Below are 20,173 nucleotides of genomic sequence, written 5' to 3'. Positions count from 1 at the left end.
TGGTTTCATATGGAGTCAGATAATACTATAATTACATTTTTCTAAAATCAAAAACATACAAAAAGTTTTGCCGTGGCGCATTTACTTATAATATGAGCCCTGTTACTTTCTCATAGTAACAGATTATAAAATGATTTTTGTTACTTTCTTGAAATCTGATTTTATTTAAAACATTAATTTCGGAGTGCTTTTATAAAGATAGGAATTTTTTTTTCTTATAACTACATGACAAAACTACATCTTAATGTGTTTCATATTTAAACTAGACCGACTCTCTTTTCTCTTCCAGAAACATGATCAAGTCCTTCTATACTGCAAGTCTTTTGATAGATGTCATAACAGTATTTGGAGAACTCACTGATGAAGTGAGTATACATTCTTTATTGTCTTAGCTGAAGATCAGTAACGTTTCTGTTTATCAATATTGTTATTGCATTGTTTATTTACAGCAGAATGTCTGTCAGAAATTAATGCAAGCAAAAAATGTAATTTTGCATTTTTTATTGGCCATTTTCAAAAAATAAATTATTTCTAATAATATACTTTAATTTTGTACTAAGTTCTCTATTTTTATTTTTGTGTTTGTTTTTTGAGACAGGTTAATTGCTCTGTTGCCCAGGCTGGAGTACAGTGGTGTGATCTCAGCTCACTGCAGCCTCAGCCTCCCCGGGCTCAAGCAATTCTCCTGCCTCAGACTCCTGAGTATCTGGGACAACAGGCACAAGCCACTATAGCTGGCTAATTTTGTATTTTTTTGTAGAGACATGGTTTCACCAAGCTGCTCTTGAACTCTTGAGCTCAAGCAATCTTGCCTGCCTCAGCCTCCCAAAGTGCTGGAATTACAGGTGTGAACCCCACTGCACCTGGCCTGTAATAAGTTCTTTAAATCCAGCATGTATTTTACACTTCAGCATATGTGTGACTACAGTATTGGACAGCATAGGTTTAGAGTTTGATCTTATTAAGTATTAACATATTACTAATCCTGTATGTTGTTAAGTTTTTACACTGTAATTTGTTGAACATAGTGGAGGTAGAATCTTTTTTTTTTTTTTTTTGAGATGGAGTTTTGCTCTTGTTGCCCGGGCTGAAGTGCAATGGCACGATCTCGGCTCACTGCAATCTCTGCCTCTCGGGTTCAAGCGATTTTTCTCCCTCAGTCTCCCTAGTAGCTGGGATTACAGGCAGATGCCATGACACCCAGCTAATTTTTGTATTTTTACTAGAGACAGGGTTTCACCATGTTGGTCAGGCTGGTTTCGAACTCCTGATCTCAGGTGATGTGTCCACCTTGACCTCCCAAAGTGCTGGAATTACAGGTGTGAGCCAACACACTGGCACTGGAGGTAGAATCTTTTTATGATCTTTTTTTCTGTTTCATTTCTAGTCAGCATTATTGTTAATGGTTTGTTTCCCTTGTAAAATGCATATAGGACTTAATATTTTATAACATACTTCCTGTTCATTTTATCAATTGGATTCCCATAATGACTCTAATGTAAGCAAAGCACATAACCATTTTATACATGGGCAAATGGGGGCTCAATGACAAATTTACTGCCTTAAGTTCAGTATTATTTTCACCATAACAGGCTTTACCATTCAGGTGGAGAATTTATTTTCTGAGAGGGAATGTATTAATCTAGAAAAAGAAAGAGTTATAAATAAGATTGATACATATGTGTATATGAATGGTTTGAACACTACGGGCAATGTTGTTTTCTGTGATAGAATTTTTTTTTTCAAAATGATGACTAGCTCTTAGTAAAGTCCCAAACAAAACAAAGTACAATCAGTGTATAAGGCATGTTTATAAAAGATTGTATAGCAAAACTGCAAAAAGTTATTTTTTCTTTATATTCAAAATGAAGTTACTCTCTAAGCTTGATGAGTATAAGCAGGGGTTTTGCCAGCATGAAAGTTGTTCAGGACATTTCAAAGTTGTGACAAATGAAGGACTGTTTTGTTTTGTTTCGTTTTGTTTGTGAGACAGTGTCTCACTCTGTCACCAGGCTGGAGTGCAGTGGCACAATCTCGGCTCACTGCATCCTCTACCTCCTGGGTTCAAGCGATTACCCTGCCTCAGCCTCCCAAGTAGCTGGGCCTACAGGTGTGCGCCACCACACCTGGCAAATTTTTTGTATTTTAGTAGAGACAGGTTTCACTATGTTGGTTAGGATGGTCTCAATCTCCTGATCTCGTGATCCACCTGCCTCGGCCTCCCACAGTGCTGGGATTACAGGCGTGAGCCACCACTCCCAGCCAGGATATTTTTTTTTTTTAATGTGACTGTCCCTTTTATTCCAAAACATAAAGCAGTTTTGGCCCTTGCCCACACACTGCCAGTGTCATTTCCCACTAACTGAGCTAACCAGAAACCACCTGAGATATTTTCGGTTATGGAGCAATGCCCATTCAGAGCCACTGCTCTCAGATGTTTTAACTCTTGTACAGAGTCGTATAAAGGAGAACTGATAACCTAGAGTGTGAAAACCTGAACTGTTATTCAATGGGTATTACCTTTTTATATTCTGATGGCCTCATGGATCCACGTTTTTAACTCCCTTTCACTTCATCTCCTGTTATTAATGATCCAAATTTTCTTTTCTTCTCTGTTTTACTAGTGTGAGGAACTATGCTAAATACTTGGGGATACAGAGGTAATATAAACATGACATGATGGAAAGCTTTGAGTGGTTCAGTAGAACTTTGGAGAGTACCAGGTAGGTGAAGGAGAATGGTGAGAATTCAGAGTAGAAGAGTAAGTCATAAGCCAGGTCAGACAGATGATGGAAGACCTGCAATCTTCAATTTGTATTTTTGAGTAAAGAATTATGCCTTGGGGTGCTTCGTATAATAGGAGTCTGTACAATGAACTGTAGTGAGGGAGAACTACAGAACCATTTGACAAAAAAAGAAAGAAAAAAAGAAAAAAAAGAAACTGGTTGATGATTAACTGTGGGCCTTAGTTGAGAGGTGGAGAACCGTACATGATGAGTTGTTTTTGATTTGAGAAACAATAATTTATTGAAACTTAGATTTTAAAATTAGAGTTGCAAGTTTGACAACCAAAAAGGAATCATCAGAAGCCTCTTGGAAATAAATAAGCAAAAGACAGCAAAGTAGAGGGGACAATTCAAGTTATAAGATTAGACCAACCCTTCAGGTAAGTGGATTGTTTTGAATGAGAGAGAAGATGACTAAGTAAAAACCCTTGGTAAACACCTATTTTTGCAATGTAAGAGGAAGAAGTTAGTAAAGAAACACATTTGTAGATGTAAATGGAAATTCAAGATATGAGATGAGAGGATCATGATAAGGCAAAGTAGCAGATCAGAATGCCACATGGTTTATTGTGCTCTCCTTGCCTTCTGCTCCTTCTTACTTAGGGAAGCTACCTTCGCCTATGTATTTTAGAAGCAAGCACATAATCCTTTAAAGTTATAACTGCTAACAATGGTGAACCCAGCTAACAGGTTAAGTAATAGTCATAGGAAAAAGAACAAAATTTCCAGAAATCTTAAGTGAGTAATAGGTTCTTTTCACTTAAAGAATATGTAACACTTCCACGTACATAAACTACATAATTTATCTGTATTTCAGGAGAAAAATCTAGGTTTAGTTTTAGCTACTTTTAGCTACCATTAATGAAGAACCAGCTTCCTTAGTTTTTTGAACATAGAACCTAGGGCAAACACTGTAAATGAGGCCAGTGAGAAGGCTTCAGGTGAGATTGGGGTGATGGGATGGGATTTGTGTAGATATGAGAGTTACTAAAGAGTAAGGGTAAAGGGATTTTTTTTACCCCCTATCTCACTACGTAACCTGCTCCCTAAGCCCCTTTGCCTTGCACTAGTGCTAGAATAAAGTAGGAGATTGCGTCTTTGTTGGTAGATAAAGGATTCTAGATAGTTGGAGGGGTCTGGAATGGGATGGAAAGAAGAAATTAAACCTATATGGCCAGAGTGGAAAAGGGAGTCTCTGTGGTCATATGCTTTGGGCTGAAGTATATTCTTGGGCCTTCTGTAAATCCTGCATATCTGTGTTGAAAAATGTGTGTATACACAGTTAATATGTAATTATGTAGGTGCTTTTTACTAACTTAAATTTGTTATATATAAAGTTTGCACTTAGTGTACAAATTGCTTGACACTCAAAATACTAACTTTTCTCATATGCAGTATATTACAGTGATCTTACCCTTACATGGCTAGTAAACTGATTTTTGACTACAAACTAAGGTTGACTAACTGTATAAAGTCAGCCAAAGAAAGGAAAATACTGTTAAGTCTATCCATATGCCTCAGGCCAACCAGTGTGATCAGCCTTATTCAGACTTGTTTTCTCTTATTTTCAGTATTGTATTTTGTTCCATCTTTTTCCATTTTAGAAACAGAGTCTTCATGGTGATTGCTGAGGTTTTTAAAAAATGATGATTTAGGCCGGGTGCAGTGGCTCACGCCTGTAATCCCAGCACTTTGGGAGGCCGAGGCAGGTGGATTGCCTGAGCTCAGGAGTTTGAGAACAGCCTGGGCAACACGGTGAAACCCCTTCTCTATTAAAATACAAAAAATTAGCCAGATGTGGCAGCCTGCACCTATAGTCCCAGCTACTTGGGAGGATGAGGCAGAGAATTGCTGAACCCAGAAGGCAGAGGTTGCAGTGAGCCGGGATTGTGCCACTGCACTCCAGCGTGGGTGATAGAGCAAGATTCTGTTTAAAATAATAATAATAATAATAATAATAATGATTTAAAATGCCAGGAGTTTTCAGTAATGCTTGTTTAGGTGGAAAAGGGAGAAGTACACTTCAGCTGTGATTTTACTAGCCCTTAAAAATATTGATAAGCAAGATAGTTAGCGGCATCAGCCCTCTCACAGGTCCTCATTGTTGTCTAAGAACGTGGAAGTTTTTTTATTTACCTGTCATTTAAGCACTATATGCCTAAAACAAGACACAAACTATTATAACCTTTATTTCAAAAACTATAAAAAGATGAGTTGTTCCAAAACCACGAATATAAACTGGTCTTCAAATCATTTAGCAGTGTTAACTCATTTCCTCCTTTACAATTCCACTTTAGTTTAATTGTGTAATTTGAAAACACTGGTAGAGACAAAGACAGGGAACAGAAAAGTGGAGAAAGAATGAGTTTGAAGATTTCAGGTAGACAAGATTTTTTTTTGATATATACTCATTAGATACATTTAGATATAGTTCAAGACTAACCATAACTGGTTTGTTTGTTGATAAGGAAAGGCACTGGTGTTATTTAAGTGCTTGATATTCCGTAGCTTTTTAACAAAGCTGAAACTTTCTTCAAAATTGGTTGTTTTCCTTCTCATAGAATGTGTTTTGGGAAACACTGAAATCTAAAATAAAAAAAGAAAATGGGCAAGGGAATGGCATAATTTTTATTTGTATATTTGTCTTTTAATTTAAACATCTTTATAATGCAGACAATTATTTTTAATTGATTTAAAGTTTGAAAATTTTTATGGTTGTCCCAGCTGCTCCAGTTCTAGCTGTGCCTCAGAGGGCCGCAGGTATACCTTGGGCCACTGGTCCAGAGTACATAAGCTGTAAGCCTTGGCAGCTTCCACATGGTGTGTTAAGTCTGCAAGTACACAGAATGCAAGAGTGAAGGAGGCTTGGCAGTTTCCATCTAGATTTCAGAGGATGTGTGGGAAAGCCTGTATGCCCAGGCAGAAGCCTGCCTCAGGGTTAGAGTCCTCACAAAGAGATCCTAGTAGGGCAGTGCTAAGGGAAATGTGAGGTTGGAGCTCCCACACAGAGTCCTACCTGGATCACTGCTTAGTGGAGCTGTAGGAGCGGGGCTGCCACCACCCAGGCCCACCTGAGTGGTTTAGCCACTGACAGCTTGCACCCTGAGCCTGGAAAAGGTGCAGGCTTTCAACTCCAACCTATGAGAGCAGCCACAGGGGCTGCACCCTGCAAAGCCATAGGGGCAGAGCTGCCCAGGGCCAACACTTGTACCAGTGTTCCCTGGATGCTGGTCATGGAGTGAAGCATTATTTTGAAACTTTGAAGTTTAATGTCTACCCTGTTGGTTTTTGGACTTGTGTGGGGCGTATCGCGCCTTTTTTGGGGTAGTTTCTCCCTTTTAGACTGGGGATGCTAACCCAATGCCTGTACCACCATTCTTTCTTAGAAGTAAATAATTTTCTTTTAATCCTACAGGCTCACAGGTGAAAGGAATGTGCCTTGATTGTTAGATGAGATTTCAGACTTTTGAGTTGATGCTGCAATTAGTTAAAACTTCAGGGGGCTCTTGGGAAGGGATGAATATATTTTGCAATGTGAGAAGGACGTGAGATTTGAGGGGGGCGGGAAGCAGAGGTGGAATTACATAGTTTGGATGTTTGTCCCCCTCGAATCTCATGTTAAAATGGGATCCTCAGTGTTGGAGGTGAGGCCTGGTGGGAGGAGTGGTCATGGGGGTGGATCTTTTTTGAATGGCTTGGTGCCCTCCCCATGGTAATAAGGGAGTTCTCGCCCTGTTATTTCATGTGGGAAGTGGTGTTTTAAAAGAGTCTGGCGTCTGTCTTGCTGCCTCTCCTACCTTGTGACATGCTGGCTTCCTTTTGCTTTCCGTCATGAGTAAGAGCTTCCTGGGCCTCACCAGAAGCCAAGCAGATGCTCGGCCCGTGCTTGAACAGCCTGCGGAACTGTGAAGCCTCTTTTCTGTATAAATTAGCCAACATCAGGTATTCCTTTATAGCAGTGAAAATAGACTAATACAAGATGTACACAATCTGAATAACCGAAGCCTTCTGTATGATATCTGTATGTGATGATTTGGAGTATTCTAATTAAGTTCTTTTTACTTAAAATTCCATCCCTTTTCAAAAAGGCCACTGATTCACAAGATGAATTATGCAATTTGCATAACTAATGCATCCTATTTTGAGCTTTTTTCCCCCCGGCAGTTTATTCTTCTGTCATTGAAGAACCTACAGGAACCTCTTATTAAGTAACACTACAAGTCCATACTCCTCTGTCAGATTTTCAGGTTTTCTGTCATGCTCCGTACTCTGCTTGCAGCACTATTTGCCAGTCCTACTTTCTTTGTAGATCAGGCTGCTCACTGTCTTCTCATTTTTCACCCTTGGAAATGTTGTGTTTCTAGCTGGCTTTGCCTAAGTTTTATCTTCTCTTCGAGTCTCACCTACATTATTCTAGTCCTTACATGAATTTCTCCATTCTCTCAGCTCTCCCGCACCTGTATTTAGAGTTCTAACTTTATGAATATTACACTATGAATGTATTAACTACATTTTTGTGTATTATATTTTTGAATAAATTATATTGCAAGTACTTGAAGAGGGGGCTTTGTCTTCTTGATTAGTTTCTGCTTGAAAAGTTGCAGTAGTGTTTCATTTTTTAATCTGTAGATGGAAAAATGCCTTATACTTGTTTATATATAACTTATATTTCATAAGTTTTCTAAAATGTAATAGATCTCATTTACTCAATGATATTTTTCTTGGTCATGTCTTGATTTTTTTTTTCCTTTTAATTTCATGTCATTACTCACTTGTATAAAACTAAAGTCTATTTTCTCTAGTCCTTCAACATTTTTGTTTTTTTATTTTTTAATATTTTGTCTGCCACTATTCTATTTCTCAGTTATCTGTATACTGTTTATAGCAGGTACTGTTCAAATACAAAGATAAATATTTTGAAAATGAAAATATGGAAAAAGATGCTCAATGCAGATACTAAGTAAATAGAATCCCAAGTGGCCATAGATAAAATAGACTTTGAGTATATGTGTTACTAGAAATAAAAGGGAATATTTTATAATAATAAAGGAGTCAGTTCATCAAGAAAACAATACAGTTACAAATATCTGTGCACCTAAGAATAAGACTTTCAAACTATATGAAACAAATTGACAGAAAAGAAAAGTAAGAAAAAATTCATAATCATAGTTGGAAATTTTAACACCCCCCATTAGTCATTGATAGAATAGTTTTTAAAAATCAATAAAATAACACGAATAAAGAGTGGCCACATAAACTGTTGTCTAGAATATGAAAAACCAAGAGCTTTCATACATTGCTTGATGGAGATGTTAGATGTTACATCCACTTTAGGAAAAGAGTTGGCCAGTTTTTTTTTTTTTTAATGCTAAACATACTCCCTTTTACCCAGCAATTCCTTTTCTGGTTTTTTTCCAAGAGAAATAAAAACATATGTCCAGAAAAAGACTAGTTCAGGAGCACTTATGGGAAGTTTATTCATAATAGCCCAAAGCTAGAAACAACCCTGATGTCCACCAACAGGGGCACTGGGGGCACTGGCAAACACATTGGGGTGTTAGATACAAAAAGGAACTGACTACTGATATACCCTGCAACATGGATGAATCTAGTAGACATTATGCTGAGGAAAAAAGCCGGAAGAATGCAAACTATATGACTGCCTTCATACACGTGTGTGTATGTGTGTGTACATGCATGCACACCAAAGGAAGTTGCTCTAGGAAGGGATATAATTAGAAGTATGGTTTACCCAGGTATACTAATCTGTTTGTCAAAATATTGTGCACTGAAGATGTATACATCCCAAAAGTATGTTCATTTTACTGCAGAAGTTAAATATTGAACTATTTTGTTTATAGGTTTGGTTTGTCTTAGTATGGGTTGGCAGTTCTAAACCTGCTTATTCTGTATTCTAGGAGTGACCAAATGATTAAATATATTGAGGGAGACAGTTTTCTCACTTTTGGGGAATTTAGTTACGATGTGGAATGAGAGAAGACTAGATTGTGTTATGCTGTTAGGTTGGAATTGTTGTAATCTTATTAATTCATGCTTTTAAATATATTAGATGAATAGATATATAGGTATAATATGTATACTGTATGTGTGCTATTTGTATGTCTCTGTGCTCTCCTGGGACCAATGATGCACCAGTAGCAGTGAGAGCACAGTGAGCATCCCTAGTACCTGATTTTCTATTCTAATTTTATTCTGCATAAGGAACCAGGACTTTCACAGCAAGTGCTTAATCTAGGACTGAGTCCAGGAAAGCTATAGATAAGGCCGGACCTTCTTGTGACAGAAAGTAGGAAAGTGTTATCATAATCATAGGACCCAGAAGCCAACTTGAAAGGGTTCCCATTGTCCAAGCCAGGGACAGTTTGAGCATAAAAATTAGAATGATAGTAATGAGTGATAACTCATTGAATAAAGAATCTGTATGGGTCCATACTGATACATACGAAGAAATAAATAAATGAATAAATAATAAAAGAGCAGAGAAGGCTCTTTTTCATAGGATTCTAACTATAAATGTACAAATAATGATAAAATTAGAAAATTATTAGTGAGCTTTAAAAGTAGTAGGTGGAAAGTTTGATAAGAAGTAAATTTACATGTCTATGAATATCTTACCAAATCGCTTATTTCTTTCAGAGGAAAATAGTAATTCAATAATGAGAAAACTTGTCACCTCTTTAGGCCAAGTCATTAAACCTAACACCACTGATGTTGGCACAACCCACATCATGTGCATCCTAATAAGATGATCTGAAAAAGATAAATATCGCTTCAGTGATAATGCTACCAAAAATGTATAACCCAAACCTAATCATGAGGTGACATCAGACAAATCAATAGACATTTTACAGCTTGGTTGGTATTTTTTAAAAAGTCATGGTTGAGGTGGTTCCAAGATAGCCGAATAGGAACAGCTACAGGCTACAGCTCCTGGCATGAGCAAAACAGAAGACGAGTGATTTCTGCAACTGAGGTACCAGGTTCATCTCACTGGGGTGTGTCAGACAGTGGGTGCAGGATGTTAGGTGCAGCCCACCGAGTGAGAGCTGAAGCAGGGCAAGGCATCGCCTCTCCCGGGAAGTGCAAGGGGTAAGGGAATTCCCTTTCCTGGCCAAGGGAAACCGTGACACACAGCACCTGGAAAATCGGATTACTCCCACCCTAATTCTGCACTTTTCCAAGGGTCTTAGCAAACGGCACACCAGGAGATTATATTCCACGCCTGGCTTGGAGGGTCCCACACCCATGGGGCCTTCCTCATTACTAGCACAGCAGTCTGAGATCTAACTGCAAGGCAGCAGCGAGGCTGGGGGAGGGGCGCCCACCATTGCTGAGGCTTGAGTAGGTAAACAAAGCAGCCAGGAAGCTCGAACTGGGTGGGGCCCACCGCAGCTCAAGGAGGCCTGCCTGCCTCTGTAGACTCCACCTCTAGGGACAGGGCATAGCCAAACAAAATGCAGCAGAAACCTTTGCAGATTTAAATGTCCCTGTCTGTCGGCTTTGAAGAGAGTAGTGGCTTTTCCAGCATGGAGTTCGAGATCTGAGAACGGACAGACTGCCTCCTCAAGTGGGTCCCTGACTCCCAAGTAGCCTAACTGGGAGGCACCCCCCAGTAGGGGCAGACTGACACCTCACACGACTGGGTACCCCTCTGAGACGAAGCTTCCAGAGGAACAATCAGGCAGCAATATTCACTCTTCTGCAGCCTCTGCTGCTGATACCCAGGCAAACAGGGTCTGGAGTGGACCTCCAGCAAACTCCAACAGACCTGCAGCTGAGGGTCCTGACTGTTAGAAGGAAAACTAGCAAACAGAAAGGACATCCACACCAAAACCCCATCTGTATGTCACCATCATCAAAGACCAAACATAGATAAAACCACAAAGAAGGGGAAAAAGCAGAGCAGAAAAGCTGAAAATTCTAAAAATCAGAGCACCTCTCTCCCTCCAAAGGAACGTGGCTCCTAACCAGCAACGGAACAAAGCTGGACGGAGAATGAGTTTGAGGAGTTGAGAGAAGAAGCTTTCAGACGATCAAACTTCTCCAAGCTAAAGGAGAAGTTCGAACCCATCGCAAAGAAGCTAAAAACCTTAAAAGAAGATTAGACGAATGGCTAACTAGAATAACCAATGTAGAGAGAAGTCCTTAAATGACCTGATAGAGCTGAAAACCGTGGTACGAGAACTACATGACAAATGCACGAGCTCCAGTAACCAATTCGATCAACTGGAAGAAAGAGTGTCAGTGATTGAAGATCAAATGAATGAAATGAAGCAAGAGAAGTTTAGAGAAAAAAGAGTAAAAATAAATGAACAAAGCCTCCAAGAAATATCGGACTGTGTGAAAAGACTGAATCTACGTCTGATTGGTGTACCTGAAAGTGACGGCGAGAGTGGAACCAAGCTGGAAAACACTCTGCAGGATATTATCCAGGAGAACTTTCCCAACCTAGCAAGGCAGGCCAACATTCAAATTCAGGAAATACAGAGAATGCCACAAAGATACTCCTTGAGAAGAGCAATTCCAAGACACATAATTGTCAGATTCACCAAAGTTGAAACGAAGGGAAAAAGGCTAAGGGCAGCCAGAGAGAAAGGTCGGGTTACCTACAAAGGGAACCCCATCAAACTGACAGCAGATCTCTCTGCAGAAACTCTACAAGCCAGAAGAGATTCAGCATTCTTAAAGAAAAGAATTTTCAAACCAGAATTTCATATAGAGCCAAACTAAGTTTCGTGAGTGAAGGAGAAACAAAATCCTTTACAGACAAGCAAATGCTGAGAGATTTTGTCACCACAAGGCCTGCCCTGCAAGAGCTCCTGAAGGAAGCACTAAACATGGAAAGGAAGCACTAAACATGGAAAGAAACAACTGCTATCAGCCACTGCAAAAACATGCCAAAATGTAAAGACCATTGATGCTAGGAAGAAACTGCATCAACTAACAAGCAAAATAACAAGCTAACATCATAATGACAGGATCAGATTTGCACATAACAATGTTAACCTTATATGTAAATGGGTTAAATGCTCCAATTAGAAGACACAGACTGGCAAATTGGATAAAGAGTCAAGACCAATCAGTGTGCTTTATTCAGGAGACCCATCTCACGTGCAGAGACTCACAAAGTGATGGAGGAAGATCTACCAAGCAAATGGAAAACAAAAAAAAGGCAAGAGTTGCAAGCCTAGTCTCTGATAAAACAGACTTTAAACCAACAAAGATCAAAAGAGACAAAGAAGGCCATTACATAATGGTAAAAGGATCAATTCAACAAGAAGAGCTAATGATATATCCTAAATATATATGCACCCAATACAGCAGCACCCAGATTCATAAAGCAAGTCCTTAGAGACTTACAAAGAGACTTAGACTCCCACACAATACTAATGGGAGACTTTAACACCCCACTGTCACCATTAGACAGATCAACAAGACAGGAAGTTAACAAGGATACCCAGGAATTGAACTCAGCTCTGCACCAAGCGGACCTAATAGACATCTACAGAACTCTCCACCCCAAATCAACAGAATATACATTCTTCTTAGCACCACATTGCACTTATTCCAAAATTGACCACATAGTTGGAAGTAAAGCACTCCTCAGCAAATGTAAAAGAACAGAAATGATAACAAACTGTCTCTCAGACCACAGTGCAATCAAACTAGAACTCAGGACTAAGAAACTCTGTCACAACCGTCCAACTACATGGAAACTCAACAACCTGCTCCTGAATGACTACTGGGTATATAATGAAATGAAGGCAGAAATAAAGATGTTCTTTGAAACCAATGAGAACAAAGATACAACATACCAGAATCTCTGGGACACATTTAAAGCAGTGTGTAGAGGGAAATTTATAGCACTAAATGCCCACAAGAGAAAGCAGGAAAGATCTAAAATTGACACCCTAACATGACAATTAAAAGAACTAGAGAGGCAAGAGCAAACACATTCAAAAGCTAGCAGAAGGCAAGAAATAACTAAGATCAGAACAGAACTGAAGGAGATAGAGACACAAAAACCCTTCAAAAAATCAATGAATCCAGGAGCCGGTTTTCTGAAAAGATCAACAAAATTTGTAGACCACTGGCAAGACAAATAGAAAAGAAAAGAGAGAAGCATCAAATAGATGCAATAAAAAATGATAAAGGGGATACCATCACTGACCCCACAGAAATACAAACTACCATCAGAGAATACTATAAACAACTCTACGCAAATAAACAAGAAAACCTAGAAGAAATGGATAAATTCTTGGACACATATGCTCTGCCAAGACCAAACCAGGAAGAAGTTGAATCCCTGAATAGACCAATAACAGGCTCTGAAATTGAGACAATAATTATTAGCCTACCAACCAAAAATAGTCCAGGACCAGACAGATTCACAGACAAATTCTACCAGAGGTACAAGGAGGAGCTGATACCATTCCTTCTGAAACTATTCCAATCAATAGAAAAAGAGGGATTCCTCCCTAACTCATTTTATGAGGCCAAAATCATCCTGATACCAAAGCCTGGCAGAGACACAACAAAAAAAGAATTTTAGACCAATATCCCCAATGAACGTGGATGCAAAAATCCTCAATAAAGTACTGGCAGACCGAATCCAGCAGCACATCAAAAAGCTTATCCACCATGATCAAGTGGGCTTCATCCCTGGGATGCAAGACTGGTTCAACATATGCAAATCAATTAATGTAATCCAGCATATAAACCAAACAAAATTCAAAAACCACATAATTATCTCAATAGATGTAGAAAAGGCCTTTGACAAAATTCAACGGCCCTTCATGCTAAAAACTCTCAATAAATTCGGTATTGATGGAACATATCTCAAAATAATAAGAGCTATTTATGACAAACCCACAGCCAATATCATAGTGAATGGGCAAAAACTGGAAAAATTCCCTTTGAAAACTGGCACAAGACAGGAATGCCCTCTCTCAGCACTCCTATTCAGCATAGTGTTGGAAGTTCTGGCCAGGGCAATCAGGCAGGAGAAAGAAATGAGGGGTATTCAGTTAGGAAAAGAGGAAGTCAAATTGTCCCTGTTTGCAGGTGACATGGTTGTATATTTAGAAAACCCCATCGTCTCAGCCCGAAATCTCCCTGAGCTGATAAGCAACTTCAGTAAAGTCTCAGGATACAAAATCAATGTGGAAAAATCACAAACATTCTTATACACCAGTAACAGATAAACAGCCAAATCATGAGTGAACTCCCATTCACAATTGCTTCAAAGAGAATAAAATACCTAGGAATCCAACTTACAAGGGATGTGCAGGACCTCTTCAAGGAGAACTACAAACCAATGCTCAACGAAATAAAAGAGGACACAAACAAATGGAGGAACATACCATGCTCATGGATAGGAAGAATCAATATTGTGAAAATGGCCATACCGCCCAAGGTAATTTATAGATTCAATGCCACCCTCATTAAGCTACCAATGACTTTCTTCACAGAATTGGGGGAAAAAAACTACTTTAAAGTTCATATGGAACGAAAAAAGAGCCCCCATTGCCAAGACAATCCTAAGCCAAAAGAATAAAACTGGAGGCATCACGCTACCTGATTTCAAACTGTACTACTAGGCTATAGTAACCAAAACAGCGTGGTACCAAAACAGAGATGTAGACCTGTGGAACAGAACAGAGCCCTCAGAAATAATACCACACATCTACAACCATCTGATCTTTGACAAACCTGACAAAAACAAGAAATGGGGAAAGAATTCCTTATTTGGTAAATGGTGCTGGGAAAACTGGCTAGCCATATGGAGAAAGCTGAAACTGGATCCCTTTCTTACACCTTATACAAAAATTAATTCAAGATGGATTAGAGACTTAAATGTTAGACCTAAAACCATAAAAACCCTAGAAGAAAACCCAGGCAGTACCACTTAGGACATAGGCATGGGCAAGGACTTCATGTCTAAAACATCAAAAGCCATGTCAACAAAAACCAAAATTGACAAATGGGATCTAATTAAACTGAAGAGCTTCTGCACAGCAAAGGAAACTACCATCAGAGTGAACGGGCAACCTACAAAATGGGAGAAAACCTTTGCAAGCTACTTATCTGACAAAGGGCTATTATCCAGAACCTGCAAAGAACTCAAACAAATTTACAAGAAAAAACCCCATCAAAAAGTGGACAAAGGATATGAGCAGACAATTCTCAAGACATTTATGTATCCAACAGACATATGAAAAAATGCTCATCATCCGTGGCCATCAGAGAAATGCAGATCAAAACCACAATGAGATACCATCTCACACCAGTTAGAATGGTGATCATTAAAAAGTCAGGAAACAACAGGTGCTGGAGAGGATGTGGAGAAATAGGAACACTTTTACACTGTTGGTGGGACTGTAAACTAGTTTAACCATTGTGGAAGACAGTGTGGCGATTCCTCAAGGATCTAGAACTAGGAATACCATTTGACCCAGCCATCCCATTACTGGGTATATACCCAAAGGATTATAAATCATACTGCTATAAAGACACATGCACACGTATGTTTATTGCAGCGCTATTCACAATAGCAAAGACTTGGAACCAACCCAAATGTCCATCAATGACAGTCTGGATTAAGAAAATGTGGCACATATACACCATGGAATGCTATGCAGCCATAGAAAAGGATGAGTTTGGGTCCTTTGTAGGGACATGTTTGAAACTGGAAACCATCATTCTTAGCAAATGATGTTTCTGTTCTATCGCTAGAACAGAAAACCAAACACTGCATGTTCTCACTCATAGGTGGGAATTGAACAGTGAGAACACCTGGACACAGGAAGAGGAACATCACACACCAGGGCCTGTAGGGGGGTGAGGGCAGTGGGAGGGATAGCATTGGGAGATATACCTAATGTAAATGATGAGTTAATGGGTGCAGCACACCAACATGGCACATATATACATATGTAACAAACCTGCATGTTGTGCACATGTACCCTAGAACTTAAAGTATAATAAAAATAAAATAAATAAATAAATGAAAGAAAACAGGCACCTTAGTCCTACAACCATATGATGACCTGAATGAGCAGGAAGTGGTTCTCCTATTGAGCCTCCAGAAGGGCTACAGACTGCTGAAAGCTTTATTTTATTCTGATGAGATGTGTAGCAGACCTACTGAACTGTAAGATAATAAATTTGTGTTGTTTAAAAAACAAAAAAAAGTAAGTTCAAGGAATACTAATCATTCTCCTTAGATTAGATCTGGGCCTGGAGGGAAAATAACTACGAAGGACATGATTGGGACAATTGACAAAATTTCTTGGGACTGTGGATCAGACAGTAGTGTTGTTGAAATATTAAATTTTCTGATTTTTGAGATTGTCCTAGATTTTGGAAAGTGCAATGAAAGGGAAAGGGGACACAGTGTCTTCTATTTACCCTTAAATGATACAGAAAAAAAATAGATACATACAGACACACAAGCTTTTTTTTTTTTTTTTTTTTTTTTTTGAGACGGAGTCTCGCTGTGTCACCCAGGCTAGAGTGCAGTGGCGTGATCTCAGCTCACTGAATGTTCTGCCTCCCGGGTTCATGCCATTCTCCTGCATTAGCCTCCTGAGTAACTGGGACTATAGGCGCCCCCCACCACACCCAGCTAATTTTTTGTGTTTTTAGTAGGGATGGGGTTTCACTCTGTTAGCCAGGATCATAAGGTCAGTCTCAGTCTCCTGACCTTATGATCCACCCGCCTCAGCCTCCCAAAGTGCTGGGATTACAGGCGTGAGCCACCGTGCCTGGCCCGACACACTTTTTATATTTATATGTATATATATATATATTTTTTTTATATATACATTTATATATAGAAGTAAATGAATAAAACAAAAATTAAATAGTTGGAGAATCTGAGTAGAAGACGTGGGAGTATGTTGTCCTATTTTTAAAACTTCCTGTAAGTTTGATGAAAACTATATATAATTTTTTTTTTCAAAAAATAATTAACATTGGTTTCTTGTCTTACCCCAGTAGATTAAGTATTAAACAGTTACCGACCATACCTTGTTTGGAAATCTTTTGTTTACTTGGAACGTATATTCCAATGTTATGATATTTTAAAAATAGAGGAGTTATATTTATTTGTATATTAAGTTATAGTTTTGATTTTGAGGGTATAGTTTTGCTCTCCTTTTTAAAAACTTGTTTGATGACATTATAGTTGCTTTGAAAAATATAAAGGGATTAAAATGTTGAATAAATATCAGGAAATACATGTAATCTGTGACTATAAATATTTCAGTATCTGAATCATTTTGATAATACATTTGTTTAATATGTGTTTTTCAAGCATTTCTCATTATACCACTTCTCAGTGTTCTCGGAGTTATGTGGAAGTCTTGTTTATATAATAACTTAGGAGGTTGAGGGACTAAGAGTATAAATGTATTTGTGATGTTGCCACAAAGTTAGAGATTATTAATCCCATTGTTATCACTGACTACTTTGAAAGTGTTATGAAAGCTGTGGATTCTCAGGCTAATGTGTATTGCATTTTTGCATGTAATTTGGGGAGTGTTCCAGGAAGAGGCAAGATAAAGTGCTACATTTTTGAGACTACAGTACAAGCTACCTATTCTTGTTCAAGAAATAACAAGGAGAACAATGTGGCAGAATCCAGAATGAGAAGGAGTGATAGGATAGGAAATGAGGATGAGGGTGTTGGGGGGGGAGGATTCAAACAGAGAATTGATAAATTTTGACTTGTATTTTTAAAGTATTTTTCCTTTCTGTAATGGACAAGATTGGAAAAGGCAAACTCATTAGTACATTATTAAATAATCAAGGTAAAAGATCTTGCTAGGATCAGAGTTTTCAGAGGAAGACATGGTGAGTAGTGGTTGGATTCTGGATGTATTTTGAATGTAGAGCTGACAAAATATAACAGATTCATTGGCAAACTGTAAAAGATACAGAGAACTCAAAAATGACTCCCAAGAGTTGGACCTGACAACTGTAAGATCATTCTTAACCACTTTAGCCATTTATAGACTTGTGGGGGAAAATCAGGAGTTGGTTTTAAACTTATCAAATACACAGGAGAAATGTGGAATTGGATATGTACTTATACAAAATCCAAAGGTTTAGAGAAGTCTGAACAGAATATATAAATTTGGAAGTTAGCAAATACACCTCATGATATTTAAAGGTGGTATATTTATTAGACTGCATGAGATCATCAAGTGTAGAAAGAGGAGACAAGGAATCCAAGAGCTGAAGCCTGAGGAACTCCTGACACTGGGACATGAAAAAGAACCAGTATAAAGGACTGAAGGAACACAGCAAGGGAGAAGGAAAACTAGGAGGTCTTGATAACCAGGAAAGCAAGTGTGAAGTGGGGCATCAAGGAATGGGGTGGGAAATAATCACCTGTTCATGCTGATAGGGGTCAAGGAAGATGGCATGTAAGCCTTGAATTTAGGTGGCAAAAACCACAATTACTTTCATACCAACCTAATAGGAATATAGAAGTAATCTGTAACCTTGACGAAAACTGTTGCAGTGAGTAGTGGGGATTAAAAACTTGCCTAGGATGGGTTCAATATAAAATCAAAGAGGAAGAATTAGATAGAGACAGCTAGTATAAAACTTTGTCTTTCAAGGTGACTTTTTGGTATGCTAATGGAGAATAATTTATATCAAATTTTTCATCGTTCTAGCCAGGAATTTATTATTACACTCTTGTGATTCTTAAAGGTACTAAGTTTAAAAATTCCTGCTCCAGCCTGCAGTTGCTGTTCTCTAACCAGTCATGCTTCAGTGTAGCAAGTGATTTAAAAATTAAATGAAAATTCATGGTAATTCTTAAGTGGCCAGAATTTGCAGTTGTCAGTGATTCTCATCAATCCAGTAACAAAACAGGAACTTAGAGGCCAAGGACAAAAGTAAAAGTTCTTTTTGCAGTTCCTGTTTCTTAGAAAGGATGTCTAATCAGCAAAAAGGAGTTAATGAATTTCAAAAATACATCTTGAAAGTTTCCTTTAAAAATATTGTTTAGTATCCAGCATCCTTTACATCCTTTATTTTAAATAAAACAACATTGAAAAGTGAATTAGTGGAGTTACAACTGCCAGAAATTTCTGCTAAATAGTATATGCATCAGTTTCTAGGAATAGGGATGTTTTGGAAACAGTATGAAATAAAAAGTTAAGTTGCTTTACTAAAATGAACCTTTTTCAACTTAGTTTCTTAAATTTCGCTTACTAATGCAGAAACCCAAATTGTTTTAAACTTCTCTACACTGCTAATACTTAGATATTAGGACTGAAAGAACCTTCCAAAGTCATTACAACTTTTCCACTAAGTCTTTAGACAGGATTAAATTATTTCAGATAGAAAAAAATTTGGCCCAATTTTAAAGACCCTCAAAGAAGGCAGTTTAAACTTTCCTTAGCAATTTATTCATCTACTTTTAAAATCGTTTTCTTTGTAACTACCAAAAGGTACATTCTACCTTGATAAACACTAAGTAGCTGACCTTTAAGGCTTATTTTCTATTATTTCATATATTTTAATCTGAGTTGCAAATTGCAGTGTGGTAATTGTAGTTTACCAAGATAGACCCAAATGAGTGGCTAACTTTACTACTAAAACAGTATGACCTTCAGTAAATTACTTTATTTTTGTAATGACCTTTCTTTGTCTCTAAAATGATAGGATTATAGAATCCCAAGAAAGAAGGATGAAGAAATATGGGACTTCAGATAAGACATGTGCCAGATTTAGGAATGTCAGTTATTGCCTGGTTTCACATTAGACTGTAAAGCTCATGCTTGACTCATTCATCTCATGGATCCCCAGCACTTAGCATAGTACCTGACGTGAGTAAGTAATAAATAACTGTTGACTTAGTGGAAATGAGGGCGCTTCATAGGGAGTAAGCATTTGCACTTAGCCTTGGAGGAAAGGAGACTGGGCGGAAAGGAAACCATGTTAGATAAGAGAGAATAACAGAAGAGAATGCAGGTAAGACAGGAATCCAATCTTGATTGAGGGAAATGGAAATAAGACTGAGTGTGCACAATGTGGAGGGCCTTGAATGCCAGATTAAACTGTATTTACATTGAGCCAGTCCTATAATGTCTCAAAGCCTTAGTGTGAGTACAATGTGACCTGCTTAAATTTCGAGGTTCTGATGAGGACCAAGTAGAGGAAAATGTGTGGAAATGCTTTATAACCTGTAGGATGTTCTAAAGATGTCAGTCTAATACTTTAATCTTTTCTTGGATTTATCTTATCCAACTAGCATTTAATATGTGTCTTCTATCCATGGCATGTTGATTTCTTTATCTTTATTCCCCAAATATTTCCTTATTTCTACCTTTGCTTGTACTTGTCCT

The 20,173-nt window shown here is 38.2% G+C and overlaps 1 protein-coding gene across 1 annotated transcript in view; it reads left to right on the top strand.

Moving 5' to 3' along the window:
* VTA1 (vesicle trafficking 1) overlaps positions 1–20,173 on the top strand; it is a 726,169-nt gene that overhangs the window by 672,235 nt on the left and 33,761 nt on the right. Inside the window, exon 5 of the mRNA XM_050787412.1 lies at positions 290–365. Coding sequence (XP_050643369.1) covers positions 290–365 — 76 coding nt within the window. The remainder of the gene's footprint in view (positions 1–289; positions 366–20,173) is intronic.

Source organism: Macaca thibetana, chromosome 4 (assembly GCF_024542745.1).
Source record: "Macaca thibetana thibetana isolate TM-01 chromosome 4, ASM2454274v1, whole genome shotgun sequence".
Classification (NCBI taxonomy): Eukaryota; Metazoa; Chordata; class Mammalia; order Primates; family Cercopithecidae; genus Macaca; species Macaca thibetana.
The sequence above is the reverse complement of the archived record's forward strand: the minus strand, read 5'-3'. Positions and strand labels throughout refer to the sequence as shown.